General features: G+C 49.7%; 1 protein-coding gene across 3 annotated transcripts in view; it reads right to left on the bottom strand.

Annotated features, from left to right (window-relative positions):
• Window positions 1–800: 800 nt before the first annotated feature.
• GLI1 (GLI family zinc finger 1) overlaps window positions 801–17732 on the bottom strand; it is a 107728-nt gene continuing 90796 nt past the window's right edge. The window contains exons 2-13 of one of the 3 annotated variants that reach the window (XM_081900698.1): window positions 14254–14442; window positions 13646–13744; window positions 13321–13413; window positions 12425–12620; window positions 11202–11367; window positions 10759–10866; window positions 8865–9005; window positions 7262–7411; window positions 6042–6206; window positions 5492–5722; window positions 3610–3883; window positions 801–2888 (exon numbers count right to left, since the gene is read on the bottom strand). In XM_081900698.1, coding sequence (XP_081756824.1) covers window positions 802–2888; window positions 3610–3883; window positions 5492–5722; window positions 6042–6206; window positions 7262–7411; window positions 8865–9005; window positions 10759–10866; window positions 11202–11367; window positions 12425–12620; window positions 13321–13413; window positions 13646–13744; window positions 14254–14350 — 3807 coding nt within the window. In that variant the 5' untranslated portion in view covers window positions 14351–14442 and the 3' untranslated portion in view covers window position 801. The remainder of the gene's footprint in view (window positions 2889–3609; window positions 3884–5491; window positions 5723–6041; window positions 6207–7261; window positions 7412–8864; window positions 9006–10758; window positions 10867–11201; window positions 11368–12424; window positions 12621–13320; window positions 13414–13645; window positions 13745–14253; window positions 14443–17732) is intronic. The other 2 variants (XM_081900700.1, XM_081900699.1) reach the window with 2 other exon arrangements.

The raw sequence follows: 17732 nt of genomic DNA, 5'->3' as shown, positions 1-17732 counted from the left end.
GCCTGAATGTGCCAGAAGTGTATTTGCCATGTGCAAAAAAGAGCTTACTCTTAGTAGATGCTCTGAGCCCCACCACCAACCTCCAGAGCCTCTGTGTAGGCAAAACCACAGAGTCAATTCTTTCCTCCACTGAGAGTCCTTCCTTCCCTGTGGAATTTGCAAGAAGGAACTATGAACAGGTGGCAACATTCCTGCTTGCTCAAGATCACAGATCTCTCCTGCTAAATGCAGGCAAAGTTTTCAATTTGCCTAAAAGCCCTGTTTTTGCACATGTTCCTCTGTGGATAAAACTTTTCCAGGCTGACATGGGCCCTGGGTATGCAGCAGTGCTCAACAAACTCTAGAACCAGGCTGATGGCCTGTCAGAGCTCTCAATGCATAGGGTTCTCTGCAGAAGAGGCACTTTGGGGTGATGCTTATTAAGAATACTGGTTTCATTTGGGGAGTGCGGGAGACAGAGGATGGATGGGTTTCGCTCTACCAGCTGGGAGAGAGGAAGGACTCCACTTCCTTTTCCTATGGCCACCTGTCCTTCATCCAGTACCATCAGCACAATTCTCAACAAGAGACCCACCTTGTACAGGAGGTCTGAGGTTGCAACAGATGCAATTTGGTACCAAAAGGCAAGCCTGGAAGTTACTAATTGGACCCAGTCTCCCTGCAGAGCCCCCAGCCCCACTCCCCAACCTCAAGTTATTGAGTCCAGCCCAGCAAGAGGTACCCTGGCCTTGTCTCCTCTTGCGCCCATCTGGTTCCTGTTCACAGCAGGTCCTCGTCGTCTCAGCCATGATCCCAACTGTCCTAGGAAAGGGTGTTAAGGAACTGGTTCTCCCCTGCCAGTGAGTTCAGCATGGAGCTCATGTCCCCCACAGCCATGTTGGCTGGGCCGCCGGGCGGGGAGGTGGGGCTGAGGCCCTCCGCGTCGTCTAGGATAGCTGTGAAGTCCAAGTGGGTGTTCTCCAAGTCCAGAGTGTCCAAGCTGTTGGACACCTGCTCTTCTGGCAGGTAAGAGAAAGAGTCTGATTTGAGGATGTCCAGCCTGGGGGTGAAGGGCCCACCCGGATCCTCTGCCACGCAGCTGGGGGGCTGGCAGTGACGTTGGTGGGCGTTCATCAACTTGTTCCCAGAAGCTTTGCCCAACGGCATGTGTAGCTGGCTGGAGAAACCTCTGGCCTCCTCAGGGCTGCGGAGAGGGGGCAAGCGCATCAGCCGGTGGGGGCCGCCCTCGCCGGGGGTCTCATAAGGGAGGCTGGCTTGGTAGCACAAGCTGCTTGGCCTGCTCAGCGGCTTGGGGCCCCCAGGCGGGTGGGGGACCATCCCTGGGCTGTAACACTGGCCTCCAGGGCTTGAAAGTGCTTTGCTTTCCATTGCTGGTGGGGGCTTGGCAGGGTAGCTGGGGTACTTGGGGCTGCCAGGGTAAGGCTGGGGCTGCTGGCACTGTCCGCCGCTCTCCATGCCCATCATGGCATCACCAGCTGGCTGCTCCCCCCACATCAGCGCCTGCTGCGACTGCACATAGCTCCGAACCATCATCTCCTTGACCTGCAGCATGGGGGTCTGGGGCCTCCTGCTGGGGGGTTGCCCCATACCAAAGCACGGGGCCTGTTGGCTCTCAGGCTGCTGGTACCCCTCACCCCTGACACAGGCAGGCTGGGCTTGGCTGTACGGCAGCTGCTTCATGCCCTGGCAAGAGGCCAGAGCAGGCACAGCTGCTTGGAACTGCTGCTCAGCCTTGATGTGGGCCTGGCCAAACTGGAAAGTGCCCTGCTGGCCTTCACCCCCATGACCTTCTACTCCCATGTGCTTGGCATCTGGGACTGCGTACTGGGCAGAGTGGCACTGCCCCATGGCAGAGGAGGGTGCAGGGTTAAGCCCCACACCGTCACCATCCCAGTGCCGCACTGTTGTGTGGAAAGCCAGGCTCATCTGGCATTGGGGCTGGGTATAGTCCAGTTGGTCAAAGCCGCCTTCCAGCTGTTCAGGACCCATCTGCAAGTTGCCTATCGCCCTGGGCGCACCTCGATGAGCCACATTGCTTGGGAGCTCCATGCCCGCAGCCTGGCACGGGTAGCTCTGCTCCTGGTAACCCAGGTAAGGCTCCATCTCCAGCAGTTCCTGCTCTCCAGCTGGGCCGGCGCTCTCCATGGTAGCGTTCTCCAAGAAGACGTTCTCACTGATGCTTGGCGGTCGTGGAGAGAAGAGGTGGCGCTGCAGGTTGGCATCCGAGCCCCCAATCGCCTGCCCGCTGGCTCTGCCCATGCCTCCTGGGCTCATGTTGCTGAGGCTTTTGAACCTTTGCACTCTGGGGGGCGGGTGGGCCTCACCCACAGTCTGGGAGGGGTCGCTGGCTCGCCGAGCACCGTGGCCAAGTGCCAGGTGGGGGTGGAGGATGCCAGAGCTGCACCTGTGGTATTCGTTGGCACTGTGTCGGTGCATGAAAGGAGGCAGGGCAGAGCCTGAGTAATCTGCCATCAGGCTGGGCTGAGCAGCCCTCTCCATACTGGGCAGAGGGGTTGGAGGCGGTCCGCCTGTCGCAGCGGCGTACTTGGCTTTGAGGCGGTATTGTTGGGCTGGTGTCAGGTTGCCCAGTCCTGGAAGACCTCCGCAGTGGCTGGCCTCGCTGGAGTGTCTGGAGGTGTCAGGGGAGATGGGGTCATACACGTCAGGTGGGCCCACCCCATTAGGGCCTCCCGCAGCTGGCAGGTATGGTGACACCATGGAGGAGCGGCGGCTGACGGTGTAGGCCGAGCTGATGGTGCTGGTGGTGCTACCACGGCGCTCACCGGGCATGGATAGGGAGGGCAGGTCTCCCGATGACAGCTCCATGATGCGCCGGTGAGAGACAGCGGAGGGTGGCCCACACAAGCCAGGCATCTCTCTCGTGGAGCCTGCGAAGAAGCAGAACAGTTGACTAAAAGGACAGAGAAAACACATTTCAAAAAGCCAGGCCCAAAGCTAAGCCCATGGTTTGTGGCCGGCTTACTAGGCCCGAGGCAAGGCCTGACAGAATGGCGAAAGGGCTCCTCCTCTGCGAGACCTGGGCACCTGTCAGTCATATTTAGAGCATCGTATGTGATGTCAGCTCCAGGGCAGGTAGAAACATGGCTCAACCAGCTCTGTGACTTAATTGGGAGAGGGCAGTGCTAAATGGCTAAAGAAAGAAGAGCGGACCACAAGACCAAGGCCAACAGTATCTGCAAGAGGCTATTTCACTGCAAGAGGTAAAATAGGAGACGAGCCTCGCCCAGCACTGATGCTGCTCTGCTGGCAGCCATCTTGAAGAGCAAGAATGGGCCTTGTTAGTCTCACTGCCTCCTGCCTATGGGAAACCCTCTTTGCAGACCCTATTCTATGGGCATCTGCAGGGGTTTTTCTGATTGGGGTGGGCGGGCAGCAAAGTAAAACATGACAGCGGGGAGCGGGAGAGTTTCTGTCCATTTTGACTTCTAGCTCAGGTTCTACAAATGCTAGAAACATACCCTTTGAAAACAATGAAAGCTGGAGGTCTAGAGATCAAGGCTCATCCGGATTTGGAGGGGGAGATGAGTGCCTGCCCCCCTGTGGACACCCCTGCCCTCCTCTCCCCCCAAGACCTCCTTCCCCACGCACCTGACCCGGGGATGGACGGCAGCTTGACCCCCTTGGCGGACAGGGGCTTGCGCAGCTGCTTCAGCTTGTCTATGCGCAGGTTCTCCAGCTTGTGCAGCGCCGACAGCCCGGAGTTGCCCATGGGCTCTGACGGTTCCTCCAGCGCCGACAGGTCTTCTAAACTGCCACCCGCATTGGCATTCATCTCCACGCCACTGTCGTTGTTGTTTGCGCTGCCCAAGGGAGAGCGCTCGCTGCTGCAGGACGACTGGCCACCGGGGCTGGGCTGCGGTTTCTGGGGTGGAGCACAGCCACATCACAGGGTTACAGCAATCGTCACAACAACTCGGGGGGGGGGGAGGCGTTCCATGCAGGGTGGGGGGAGAGATCTTGGCTACTTAGAATCATAGAACTGGAAGGGACCCCGAGGGTCATCTAGTCCAACCCCCTGCAATGCAGGAATCTTTTGCCCAACGTGGGGCTGGAACCCACAACCCTGAGATTAAGAGTCTCATGCTCTACCACTTGAACTCACTGGGACCTCTATAGGAGTGGGGTACTTGCTTGTTTCTTTTATTACATTTCCATCCCCCCTTTCCTCCCAAAGGAGCCCAGGGTGGCAAACAACCAGAGATTAATCAATAGAAACAATTCTAGTACAGATGCAGACTGGGAAAGATCTCGGCTTAACAGGCTGGTTGGAAGAGGAAGGTCTTCATCAGGCACCAAAGTAGAGATGGCACCTGCCTCGTATTCAAGAGGAGGGCATCCCAAAGGGCAGGTGCCACAACACTAAAGGCCTGATTCCTGTATTGTGCAGAATGGACCTTCTGATGAAACGGAATCTGCAGGAGGCCCTCACCTGCAGAGTGCAGTGACTGTGTATATAAGGGGTGAGATAATCTTTCAAGTATCTTGGACCTTACCTGCAAAACCAGCACCTTAACTACTTCAATGTGCTTCTTAAACTGAATAACATGTGATGGTAAAATAATATTTTTTAAATAAAAAAAATAGGGCTGCCAGCTTTACTCAGTAGACCATCTACTTAGTTGATTAATCACTGGGGCAAATTCCAGTTGGTGTGGGCAATGGATGAGGGTGGTAGAAAGAAAAATGGGAATAATGCTGAGATGCTCAGGGTGCCAATTTCTGAAGATTTATAGTGCAGCATTCCTTTCTCTGGGCCTGTATGCTTAAGAATAGACTGCAAGAACAGGAAGTTTCTTGGACTAAACTTTTTGGCTGAATCACAAATTCCCACCAAATTCTAATTCCTCTTTGGCTCAGTGTGGTTTGATTTGGGAAGGTCTGTAGCTCAGCTCCCTGGCACCGGCAATGGGAGAAATCCCCACCTGAAGCCATGGAGAGGGACTGCCAGTCGGTGTGTGGGCAACACTGGGCCAGGCAGACCAACGGTCTGACTGGGTATGAGGCAGCTTCCTCATCTTTTCTGACTCATCCTTTCTGGGCTTCTTAAGAAGTAAGGAGGGAAGTGCCCCCCCCCAGTGCTCCTTGAACTCAATAAATTCTAGCCTCATAGCCCAGTGTGGAGGCTGACCCATTAGGGCACCTGGCGGTGGGCACTGCCCCACCAACCTCGGTCTGCCTTCTGGCAACCCCCACCTACCAGACTCTGCTTGCGAACAGTGCAAGGGAGGCACTGGCTGCCACCTTCCCTCTCCTCAGTCTCATAGAACACAGCAGGGAATCGGTGGGCTCTGCCTAACACTGGCTCTGGCGCCACCTACTGTTGGCCTCCTTGCCTTCTGCCCTAGCAGTCTCAATGACCACCACTGCCCAATGTCAAGATCCGTCCTCCGTGTGTCTTTAGTCTCTCTTCTCCCAACGCTTCCTGTGTAGGTCTCTCTTCTCCCAACGCTGCCTGTGTAGCACAGCTTACCAAGTTAGAGTCAGGCACCATGAGTTTGCCTTCGTCTTTCCTGCCTTCGCTGTCTCGCTCCTGTTTCATATCGCTGTGGAGGACGAGCGTCCGGCTGGTGGAGATGGTGTCTCCGCGATGCTTCTTGGTGACGTGGGCATCTGGTCCGTGCACCGTCTTGACATGTTTGCGCAGAGAACTGGGGTCTGTGTATCGCTTGGTGCAGCCTGGGATCTTACAGACGTAGGGTTTCTGCCAGGACACGAACAGATTATTATCCCTCACCGGAGGTGGTAACTTTAGGCATAGAATGCTTCTCTGCCTCACTTTGCGTCATAGTAAGACAAGTGTGCTTCAAACTGGGACCCTCCAGATGTTGGACTGCAACTCCTATGAACCCTCACTATTGCCTATGCTGGTTGGGGATAATGGGAGTTGTAGTACAACAGCACCTAGAGACTTGAGGTTTGGGAAAGGCTGAAGCACTGGGTCATACCAATACTGCATGGGGGGGGGGTTGCCATCCATTTGACGTGAGACTCCATGGTTCCCCCTAGGCAGCTAGCCATACCTCGTTGGAATGTGTCCGGTTCTGGTGCTTGGCCCGGTCTGAAGCATTGGAGAAGGCCTTATTGCAGCCCTCGTGCTCACAAACGTAGGGCTTCTCACCCGTGTGGGAGCGCAAGTGGGTCTTGAGGTTCTCCAGTCGTGAGTAGGCCTTATTGCAGCCTTCAAACTGTAGGATAGCAAAGCAGTTGGTAGTTGTATGGCAAAATGGGGAACCCCCACCCCCGCAAAATCACTCTTTCTCTGTGCCAACCCATGTGTGTAGCTTCCTTTGTGTACACACCACACCCTTCTTCCAATGGGGCAGCCAGCCACACCCATTCACAGCCAGGTATACATGATGGAAGTGGTGGAAGATGGAACCTGGCTCATCGTCACAGGCACCGGGTTCTGCCCAACTTTGGGGGTGCCTGGAGCATGCGTGTGATGTCACGAGCACGACGCACATGTGTGACATCATGTGGCAGGAGGAGTCTGTGAGGCCCACAACAGCCACAGGGAGGCCTGGTAAGGCCTGGTAGGTCCCCTTCACAGCCATGGGTAGGCACGACGAGGCCCACCACAGGACGTGGAATATTGAGGGGGCCCAGCTGCCTCCTTGAAAATTTGAGGCACCCCTGCTGAGGGGTAGGGATGTCAGAGAATTCCATCAGAAATTGAAACTAGTGCAATCTGCAAGTTTGACCAAGGTCAGGAATCGAAATCACAGAAGTGAATAAAAGCAGTATTCACTATTGTAGTTTTTCAGTCCACACAAGTTATGCAAATCAGCAGTTTTCCATTTTTTCAGACCCAGAACCCACTTTCAACCCAAACATGCATTAGGGGACTCATTTCATAATCTTTTACAATATATTTGCATGGTGGTAGTGCTCCTGTTGTGATGCACCTTGGATCAGGCCACGGCTCACTAATGGGTCCTGACTCCTGACCCACCTGTTGAAGACCAGGGATGTAACTAATTGCATTATTTTCTGCATTGTTTTTGACGTTTCCATTCCACTGAAATGCATTGAAATTAATTAAGTTTGTTCTGGACATGGTAGAGAATGAAACAACACAGATGTTAGCAGAAGCTGAATAGTAGCAATACAAAAGCAGTACTCATTGTGAAGAAGACAAGGCGGGAGACAGTCATAGTGCGAACCTCATCAAACTCCGTCTCTCCTCAGATCCTCCACCAGGACAGAAACCAGCTGGCACTTTTGAGCCCACCCTACTTACTGTGCACTTGTGGGGCTTCTCTCCTGTGTGGCGCCTCATGTGAACAACCAGCATGTACTGAGCTTTGAAGGGTCGTTGTTCCCGAGAGCACTCCCGCCAGTGGCACACAAACTCCTTCTTCTCCCCATGGATGTGCTCATTGTTGATATGCTGCAGTGACAGGGGAGCAATGCAGCAGAGGTAAAAAGTCAGTGTCAAACACAATTCATCGCCAGCATTTATGGTTTAGCTTCTGATCCTGCCTAATCACTGCAAGGGGACACAGGTGGCGCTGTGGGTTAAACCACAGAGCCTAGGACTTGCTGATCAGAAGGTCGGCGGTTCGAATCCCTGCAATGGGGTGAGCTCCCGTTGCTTGGTCCCTGCTCCTGCAAACCTAGCAGTTCGAAAGCACGTCAAAGTGCAAGTAGATAAATAGGTACCGCTCCAGCGGGAGGGTAAATGGTGTTTCCGTGCACTGCTCTGGTTTGCCAGAAGCGGCTTAGTCATGCTGGCCACATGACCCTGAAGCTGTATGCCGGCTCCCTCGGCCAATAAAGCGAGATGAGCGCCGCAACCCCAGAGTCGGTCACGACTAGACCTAATGGTCAGGGGTCCCTTTACCCTTTACCTTTAATCACTGCAAAGCATTACAGAGTGGAACCAGGGATATTTCCAGGATGCAGAGTCATAGCTGGGGGGGGGGGGAGGGTGTCTAGCCCAGGTTTCTGACCCAGGTGAAGCTTCCAGAGGGGTGCCATTCTGACAGTAAGAGCTGTTCAGCCGTGGAATGGCATGCCTCAGGTTTTTAAGCAGAGGTTGGATGACCATCTGTCATGGATGCTTTAACTGAGTTTTCTGCATTGCAAGGGGTTGGGTTAGATAATCCTTGGCATCCCTTCCAACAAAAATAAAATTGAGAGTCCAACAAAAAAAAAAAATTAAAGGAATCTTGTTGAAGCTCACTCAGGAGTAAATTTGCATGTCAAAACTCCTTGAAAGGGTTTGCACAGAACCAAGAAGAGGGATAGGTGACAAAAAGCCTCAAAGAAAAGGACAAAAAAAAAATTGAAATGAAACCAGAGGGTCTTGGCTCATCTTATGGTCTTATAATGATGGTCTTGTATGGTCTTGTAATGATTTGTGACCAAATAAATCCAATTCAAAACCAGACCTCAGATAGACAATTGCTGCACATGGAAGTTCTACTTTTGACAAACAATTTGCTTTTACAGGAAGGGATGCTCACTTTCCCTTTGGTCATACAGTCATAATACTTCTTAGGATTCCTTTGAATTCAAATAATCTATTGCCTGTTTTTATGCCCTTTACGAATAAATGTGTTGAGGTGTGTGTGTTTGTATGTGTGTGTGTGTGTGTGTATATGCATGCGTGTATGCAAACACACATCTGAGTGTGTGTGTGTGTGTGTGTGTGCGCGCCAAACTGGGTTTTTGACTCAGGTGACAGAAAGCCTAGTTTTGGCCCTGCCAGGATGTATCTGATGCAGCTAATCAGGGCAGGGGGTTGGACTGTCTAAGTCAGCCCTTCCAGTTCCCACCAAGTTCTAAGATGCCTCCCGTCCCGCCCCGTCCCCCCCCCCAATCCTGCCCACATCACTCACATGCACCAGCTGCTCCTGTGTGTCAAATTCCTTGGAACACCCTTCCCAGTGGCAGTTGGTCTCATACACTGCCTCAGCCTCTACTTTCCCATCTTCCTTCTCCAGTTCATCCCGGGGATCAAGCATGCCTAGTAAGGGATCCTGGGATGGAGGTAAGAAATGGAGCATGTTCAGAAAATCTTGGGAACAATTCAGAGCAAAGACCTAGTCTGCCCCCCCAATCCAATGAGAGAGGGGCAAAATCTGTCCATCTGTCCAAATCTGTCCACCCAGTGCACAGGCATAGCAAGGGTTTTTGTTGTGGGGAGGGGGGGAGAGCAGGCCTTTTGTTGGGGGGGGGGCTTTTGTGGGGGCAGAATCTCCCCTATGCATTTTTATTGATTTTTCTTGATTGGAGGGGCAGCTGCCCATCCCTGCCCCACCTCCCAGCTGTGCCCATGGTCTCATGGACTGATGAAGTCAAGGGTTTTGCTGATGTCCGTGAATCTCTTTTGTGCCTTCTGATGGGTCACATGGCTGAGGAGCCATAAGTCGATGGCAGAACAGGTGCTTTGCCTGCAGAAGGTCCCAGAATCAGTCTGTATCATCTTTGAGCAACAGAGTTGGGAAAGGAAGGACCTCTACCTGAGATCCCGGTGGACTAGAGATGGACCAATGATCTGACTTGTTTAAGGCAATTTTGTATATTTAATTCACAAAAAAATCTTTTCGGAGGTTGTAACTGTATCACATGGGTGACTGATGGTGTGAAAACATGATATGGGGTGGTATAGAAGAAGGAGGAGCAGGAGGTATATTTGTATGGGCAGATTTCCACCATAGTGGAGCTTAGAATTTTTTCTTTTTTCTGTGATGCTTTTAAATAAATTACATGTATCTGTACATAACATGCTCTTTCAAAGGTTAAGGGTGGATTCCAACATGCTATTTAAAACAACATAAAACATAATAGGAGAGTTTGGACTTTAATAAGCTGAAATATGAGCAAGCCTTTAGTCTGAGTTTGCAGCCCCTCTGCCTTCACGTTGGAGAGGCAAACAAGCCTGGAAGTCTGCTGTTAATTACACTTTCTTGTTTCATCTGAACCAAGAAACTATGGTTAGCAGCTTTGGAACAAGTCAGGGTATTAAGTCAAATGTAGTTTAATATCCTGGTTCATTCTGAAGCTGTTGACCATAGATCCCCTGCCTGAACACAACATGAAACTTCCCTGTTTGTTTGCTCACTTACACAAAGGGAAGAGCAAAGGAACTGCGTGTTCAGCCAAAGGGCTTGTTCATACCTTGGCTTATTAAGCCAAGATATGATCATCTCAATGTTGTCAGTAAGTTAAAATACCCTGCCACCAATGCCTCAGCTGCAACCATCAGATATGCCTGCCCAAACCAAAAGGATCTGATGCGTCTCCGGAAACCAGCTTCTGCTAGGGCTCTCTCTGGTGAGCTACTTATGCAATGGCATCTGGTCAAAATGGAGCAGATATTGGGTTGTACCCAAAGTGGAACTGAGTAACACATTCCAGCAGCACAATCATTTCTGCTGCTTGCTCACCAGGACTTCCCCCTCCTCCCCCCATACTCCATGTCCCCTAAAGGTTGCCCCACACAATCCCACTGCACACGCTGTTTGGTTTGTGGACAGACTGGCAACGAGTGAGAGACTAAGCCTAGAGTGCGGTTGATCTATCCAGCTGTGAGACTGAAATGTTGGGAGGAAAAACAAGCGAAACACCATGGTTCTTATGTGTAACGCTGATGGTGAGAACATCTCCTCCACGCCCCCACCGCCCCTCCAGCTCCACATGAGCCACTCCAGTCCTGGACACTTGACTCTGGCTTTGGAGAGAGGGCAGGCTTGGTGTCTGTGTGAGCACATTGGTGTGGGCCGATGTTACCTGTGTCCCTGTCGAGGCTGGGCTGGAAATGTCACCCTCCGAGCACTCCTCCATGCACTTGGAGCTCAGGGCATCCAGAGGGCTGCCCAGGCTGGGCTCTGACTTCAGCTGTGGGAAAGAGACGGCGAGAGCTCCAGGTGATGGTGCCCTCTCCCAGTGCAGCCCCAGACCCGAAGGAGGCCCCTTCTCCCTCTACGGCCACCCATCTTGCTTTCCCAAACGAATGTGAGAGATTAATCTCAGAGCCTACCAAGAGTGCTAAGGCACCCCTGGGTGGTTAACATTTATTTCTGAGGGGGGGGTTTGTGGGGGGTGGGGGTGGGCAGGCTATGGGACTTGGTAAGCAATGGGTACGGCGGTGTCATGTTGGGGGCTTTTGGTATTCACCTGCTTGAGCGTGACACTTTGAGAGGGGCAGGCGGGTGAACCTGGTACCCACTTACCTGGCAGTGTTTCAGCATCCCACGGGGGGGTGGCATATGGTGCATCATCCCTGGCCGGCCAGGTATGTGTTCATGAGATCCACAGGGAGCCATAGGTGGGTTGTGGCCAAATGACATCCCTTGAGCCTTCTGGTGGCCCATGGGGCTCTGGAACCCAAGGGAAGGACTGCCAAGGGTGACAGAAGAAAGCACAAGCTGTTTGCATGCAGAACACCTGCATAACGCACCATTTGCACAATGAGCGTTTGCATAATGGCAGTGCTGTGCATGTGTAACATGATGCAACAGAAGTGCATAACGCGTTACTGAGCCCAAATGCAGTTTTTTTAAAAAACAAAAAGGGCAAGGAAAGTTTCTAGCCCTTATGCCTGAAAGGGCATGGGCAATGCCATCCAGCTGTGAAACATAGAGCTGAAGAAACTTCTGATTGGGGGGCACTATTAGTGGAGAATGAGAACTAACATAAGCGGGAAGGTTTTTTTTTAATCTCCAGCACAACCGTAGAACTATTTTCATTTTGTTCAGAGTGCATTTGTACATCATCCCCTCACCTGGCTTACCTTAATTTAACAGAACTACCCTCTGTCTATCTATAATAGGGCTTTCTTGGGCAGCTAAGGAGTGCGGAATTGAGGAGATGTAGTCAAGTTTGGGCGTGAGGATTCCCCACTCCTTATTGCAGTGCTCCTCACACACAAAAGGCTCTGGCTTTAGAGGCAGACATTGGTGTGCTTCCCCAAAGAGTAAATAATAGAAAGTGGGGCATATATGCTTCTGCTTCAGAATGGCTAGAGTGGGAAGAAGGGGGAGTGGAAGCTCATTTGTGCCAGTTTGGGGAAAACTGAGAACTTGGGATGTTGGGAGGTCTGAGTGACAGGCAGGTGCTGCATGTCCATGGTAGGTCAAGCACATTTTTAAAAACATGTTTGACTTTTTAAAATATGAGGTTTATAATGTGTATTGCAAAGACATGGTGCGTATTTGCTCAGGAGCCACAACTGGCTGATGTATTTGGGTGTGTATGAGAGTTTCCCATACATTTTGAATACAAGTGAAGAAGGCTCTTTGTCAGAGGTCTAGCACTGAGTTTAAGTTTATAAGAGGAACAGGCTTTTATGGTGCCCAGGACAGTTCCTCAGATTTCCAAATATGTCCCTGGTTCTAAAAAAGTTGGGGCTCCGCAATACACACAAACCTGACCTATCCTGGAAGGGAAAACCTACCTGCTGGTGCCAATGGAGAGGTGCCCGTAGGAGCCACCAGCTGAAGCGCAGCGGGAGTTTATGTAAGCCACCAAGGAATTGGGAGAGGTGCGGATGACAGTCTGCAGGTCAATGCTGGCATCTGAGAGAGGAGAGATGGACAGCGCTCGCTTCTTGGTCAACTTGGCTGTGCTTCGGGGCGTAGAAAAGCGAGTACCTGGGTGGGAAACAGGAAGAACACAGGGAGCTGCCTTATCCTTAGTCAGACGTTGCATCTGGGTCAGTATATTGCCAACACTGGCTGGCAGCTGCTCTCCAAGTTTTCAGACAGGGTTCCCTGCCTCCAGGGCTATCTAGAGTTTATTTATTTATTTAAAGCATTGGGGTGCTCTAAATGAATGTTGGCAGGTCACCAAGCTGTTTGTGCATCTTCTCCACTCCTGCACATTCTCCAATGCATTTCATCATATGAGGTTACCTGGCCCTCTAAGACAGGGAGCCCTCCGGGTGTTGCTGAACTACATCTCCCATCATCCCTGCCCACTGACCATGCTTGCTGGGGTTGGTGGGGGAGGGGGCCAGGTTGGCTACCCCTGCTCTAAGAGCATCAAAAGACAACTTGATGAAGGGTTCTTCTGTTTCTGTTTCTTGTGCAAGCGTATTACTTCCTGCAAAGAATCCCAGGAACCGTAGCTTATCCTTCACACAGATACAGTTCTCAGCAGCCAAGAATCCTTTGTGGGAAGTCATGTGCTTTAAATGGACAGTGTATTTGCAGCCTTGGAGTGGGAAGGTAAACCAGTTGACACAGCAAGACGGAGGAGCAAAAGCAGGGGGCTCTAGTGTCAGTACTGTGTCCCCACTGGGGGTGGGTGGGCCCAGGGAGGTGCCCTATATTGTTGACCACTGATGCTGACCTTGTCCAGGACAGCCTCTAGTAATTACAGGCATGTTCCAAAGTGGAGATGTATGTGCTGGGGCTTGCATGGAAGTTGTCACCACGGCGGGTCCTACAGCAAAGGAGACAAACCACTTTGAAAACTGCACAAGAGCTTGCCTTTTCAGCAAGAGTAGCAGCTATGGCAAAACTATCAAAGAAAACTCCAGCTGCATGCAAAATTTCGGCCTGTGCTTACTTATCTGTGCTCTCAAGTCTGTAGGCTGCAGTGTGTCCCCTTCTACCTTGCCCCCCACTCATTACTTCTCATGAATTTGCCACCACCACCTGTCATTGAAACTCACCATCAGTATGAGAAGGATGTTCACTTCCAGGTGGCATCCCATAGGTGTGATGATTCCCCATGGAATTGGCTTGGTGGTAATATGGCAAGTCATTGATTCCTGGAAAAGAACAGAGTGAGCCATTAATAGAAGCAGGGGATGTTTTGGTCCACCCTGGGATTCCTTGGAATGTCATCAGGGGCTCCTCAATGAGGAGACCAGTACTGGCAGACAACCGAATCCTGAACAAGACCCCTGATAATATTCCCTTCCAACATCTATCTCAAGGGGTGTGATGAATGTGTTCTGAGACACAAGGGCATTGTCTCAGGTGCACAGAGAAAAACAAGGACCTGCAGAGCTTGCTGGTCCTCAGCCCAAACTGAATGTGCACATGAATTCCTAGAAAACCCTCTCTACAAATCCTCTGTAGCATTAAAGGGTTCCATGCAATAGCTCCTCAGCAGACATAGCAACATGGAAAAGGTTCCGGGAAGGTGGGTGGATTGGAAAACCCTCTTGGAAAAGAACAGAAGGAGAGGCAAACAGATGGCTCAGGTGGAGTGTTGAGCAAGAGGACTGTGCCGCTCTTGGCCCATGCTGCCCCTGGCTGGTTCTGTGAGACTGACCTTCCACCATGGTGCTGGGTTGGCCTTGCCCATGGAGGGGGCGAAGGTAGCAGTGTTCTACGTAGTTATTAACTGGTGCGTTCATCGGGTTGAACATGGTTTGTCGGAGGCTGGATGCAGTCAGGGACACATCTGCTTTTTTGGTGGGTTACAGTGAGCCAGGAAGTGGCAGTGCTAAGGGATCCAGATCTGCAAGAGACAGAGTGAAGACATGTGAGAAGACAAACCAGCACCCAAGATCCCATAGTCACTGGTGTGGTGGCTCTAGAAGTGGTCCTGTCTTGTCGCGCAGTTTAGCCAAGGACCCTAGTTTTCATCACTGACAGAGAGGGGTCACATGTCAGTGGCAGAGCACAGACTTGGCATGTAGAAAGTTCTAGGTTGAACTCCTGGCATCTCCAGGCAGGGCTGGAAAATACCTTTCTCTCCCCCCACCCACTTGAAACTCTGAAGAGCCACTATCTGTCACATCTGATCATATTGAGTGGGACCGAACAAGAGTCTGGTTTGGTGCAAGGCAACTTCCTATGATAACACAGGTTTAATGTACACCTTCCATGATTAGCTCCAGTAATAGTATTCTATGCCCTTAAACCGATACCGAGGGCTCCTCCAGACAGCCAATTTATTATTTTTCTTGATTTGGCTTGCACAACGTCTACATGGGGTTTAGATTATATCCAGTCTTTATTGAGTATTTGTTCTGATTAGTTTGCTCGTAGCTTACACAAGAAAGAACATTCATCCTGCATTCATCCCGATTTGCTTTTTTTATACATCTACCATTTGTCATTCATTCAATCAAGCCACACCTTTCAGTGTCTCTTACCCAAACTGCAAAAAGTCTTGTTTCTTTTTAAAAAGTGGATTCATTGCATCAGAGCGACAAAGCACAGTAATCCACTTTACCTGAAAAAACCTAAAATTCTCAGTAAGCGCCTGAATCCCTCCCGCAAAATGCTGACAAATCTGGAGAGACAGAGGCAGTGACACCCCGCCCCCCCCCCCCCGTTGTCTGATGAAAGGAGGAAAAGAGTTTTCTAGTAAAGCAGAGTGGAGTGAGGGGAGAATCAAAGGCTCATAATTAAATAGAGACAAGATTAACTCCTCCCTCTCTGGGGAAATAAATGAAAATGCCTCTTAAGAACATTTGCTATGATTATTTCCTCTTTTACACCTCATCTTAACTGTGGCAATGTTATCAACACAGGACAATGAGTCCCACTCTCATTCTTAAGAAAAAATATTTGTTCTTTTGACATACACATAAGCTTGCGCAAATGTTTGTGCACATTAGATACTCAACCCTTTACTATGATTTCTATTCTTGGGAATCACTTATTGAACTCAGTGGGACCCGTTACAGAGAAAACACGCCTGAGATTGCACTTCCACTGTGTATGGCCAATGGGTTGTCAATGGGTACAGAAGGATCCATATCCTCTCCCTACTGCCCCTCCAAGCCCACTTTAAATAGGATCCCTATAAAGTCGTACCTCGGTTTTCAAACAGCTTTGTTCTCGAACGTTTTGGCTCCCGAATGCCGCAAATCCGGGAATGACTGTTCTGGTTTGCAAACTATTTTTGGAAGCTGAACAACTGACGGGGCTTCTGTAGTTTCCGATTGACTGCAGGAGCTTCCTGCAGCCAATCAGAAACCGTGCTTTGGTCTCCGAACGTTTTGGAAGTCGAACGGATTCCATTTGACTTCCAAGGAACGACTGTACAAAGGATCCAACTCCATACCACAAATATGACTTCAGGGTTGTGGGAAGAAAGGGTTTGCTACTACTTAAGTCACACACTAGCCCACGGTCATGTATGAGTCACCAAGACCCAATTCCAACCTTTGATCAGGAGCATGATTATACATCAGAAAGATGGCTACATCAGACATGCATCTGCTATGGGAGAAAAGCAAAGAATTAAACATAAAATTATGATAGATATAAAAGAAAGAGGAGGCTTTGCTCTGCCAGACTTGCAAATGTATTACGAGGCAGCTTGTTTGTGCTAGTTAAAAGATTGGATTGCATTGGATAATGCAGACATCCTAGATTTAGAGGGTCGTGATTTAAAAATCAGCTGGCATGCATGTCTTTGGGAAGGCGAAAATCTGTAAGAGTTGGATGAACCACATTCTTAGGAAGAATCTGTATAGCGTTTGGGAGGAATATAAAAATCTGCTGGAAAGAAAAACACCTTTATGGTTATATCCCATCGAAGCAATTACAATTAAGAGAGTTACTATGGATAGACTTACAGTGGTACCTCGGGTTACATACGCTTCAGGTTACATACGCTTCAGGTTACAGACTCCGCTAACCCAGAAATAGTACCTCGGGTTAAGAACTTTGCTTCAGGATGAGAACAGAAATCGTGCTCCGGCGGCCCGGCAGGCCCCATTAGTTAAAGTGGTGCTTCAGGTTAAGAACGGACCTCCGGAACGAATTAAGTACTTAACCCGAGGTATCACTGTACAGGGAACTGCTGGATTTTACGGGGGACAGGGGCGGGACTCAAACTGAAACCAATGGAAAACCTAAGGAGCCAAGTTACGGATTGGTTGCAATATCACCAGTTACATGATATGTTTAAATTAGATAGGAAGAATGAATTTTTGGAACAAAGATTACAATTTCAGTGACCTGAAATTTACAGCATGCTATTCATTGAAAGAGAAGTATTTGAAACTGATTCATAGATGGTACTTAACTCCAAGTAGGTTGGCTAAGATTTATAAGACAGAATCAGATAAGTGTTGGAAGTGTAAAGAAGTGGAGGGAACATTCTTCCACATGTGGTGGACATGTAAAAAGGTAAAAGGGTATTGGGAAATGATGTATAATGAATTGAAAAAAATGTTCAAAATTACTTCTCACCCCCCCAAAAAAACCCTTAGTCCTTTTTGCTGGGGATAACCCAGACTGAACTTCCCAGGTGCCAGAAAAGGTTATTTATGCATGCAACAACTGTTAGCCCACAAATAGAAAGGGAACGAGGTCCCAACTAAAGAGGATTGGCAACTTAAGTTGACAAAATATGCACAACTTGCAGATTTAACATATAGAATAGGAGAGCAGGAAGAACATATGTTTAAAGAAGATTGAAAAACATTTATTGAATATATGGAAAATAACGATACAGCTGAAAACACTGGCAGCATTAAGATAAATTCAACAGAGTAAATAATTTTTGATGGATGTAAAAGTGGAAAATTGATTTGAATTGTTATAGTAACATATGCAGGGATTTATGATATGTAAAATGAACCATGGAAAGAAGAAGTGAAGTGACTGGATATTTTAAAGTTTGTAAAATGTTTATTTGAAATTATAAAACAGAAAATTTAATAAAAATTATTATACAATATATATATATAAAGAAACACCTCTGCTAAAATTCAAGGGGCTATTTAGGTGGCCCTAGAGTCCTCTAAAATTGTTTTGGATTGATAATGCTGTTTCACCACTATGCTG

Source organism: Podarcis melisellensis, assembly GCF_964234715.1.
Source record: "Podarcis melisellensis genome assembly, chromosome: 2".
In the NCBI taxonomy this organism is placed as follows: Eukaryota; Metazoa; Chordata; class Lepidosauria; order Squamata; family Lacertidae; genus Podarcis; species Podarcis melisellensis.
This window is presented reverse-complemented; position numbering and strand designations above follow the sequence as displayed.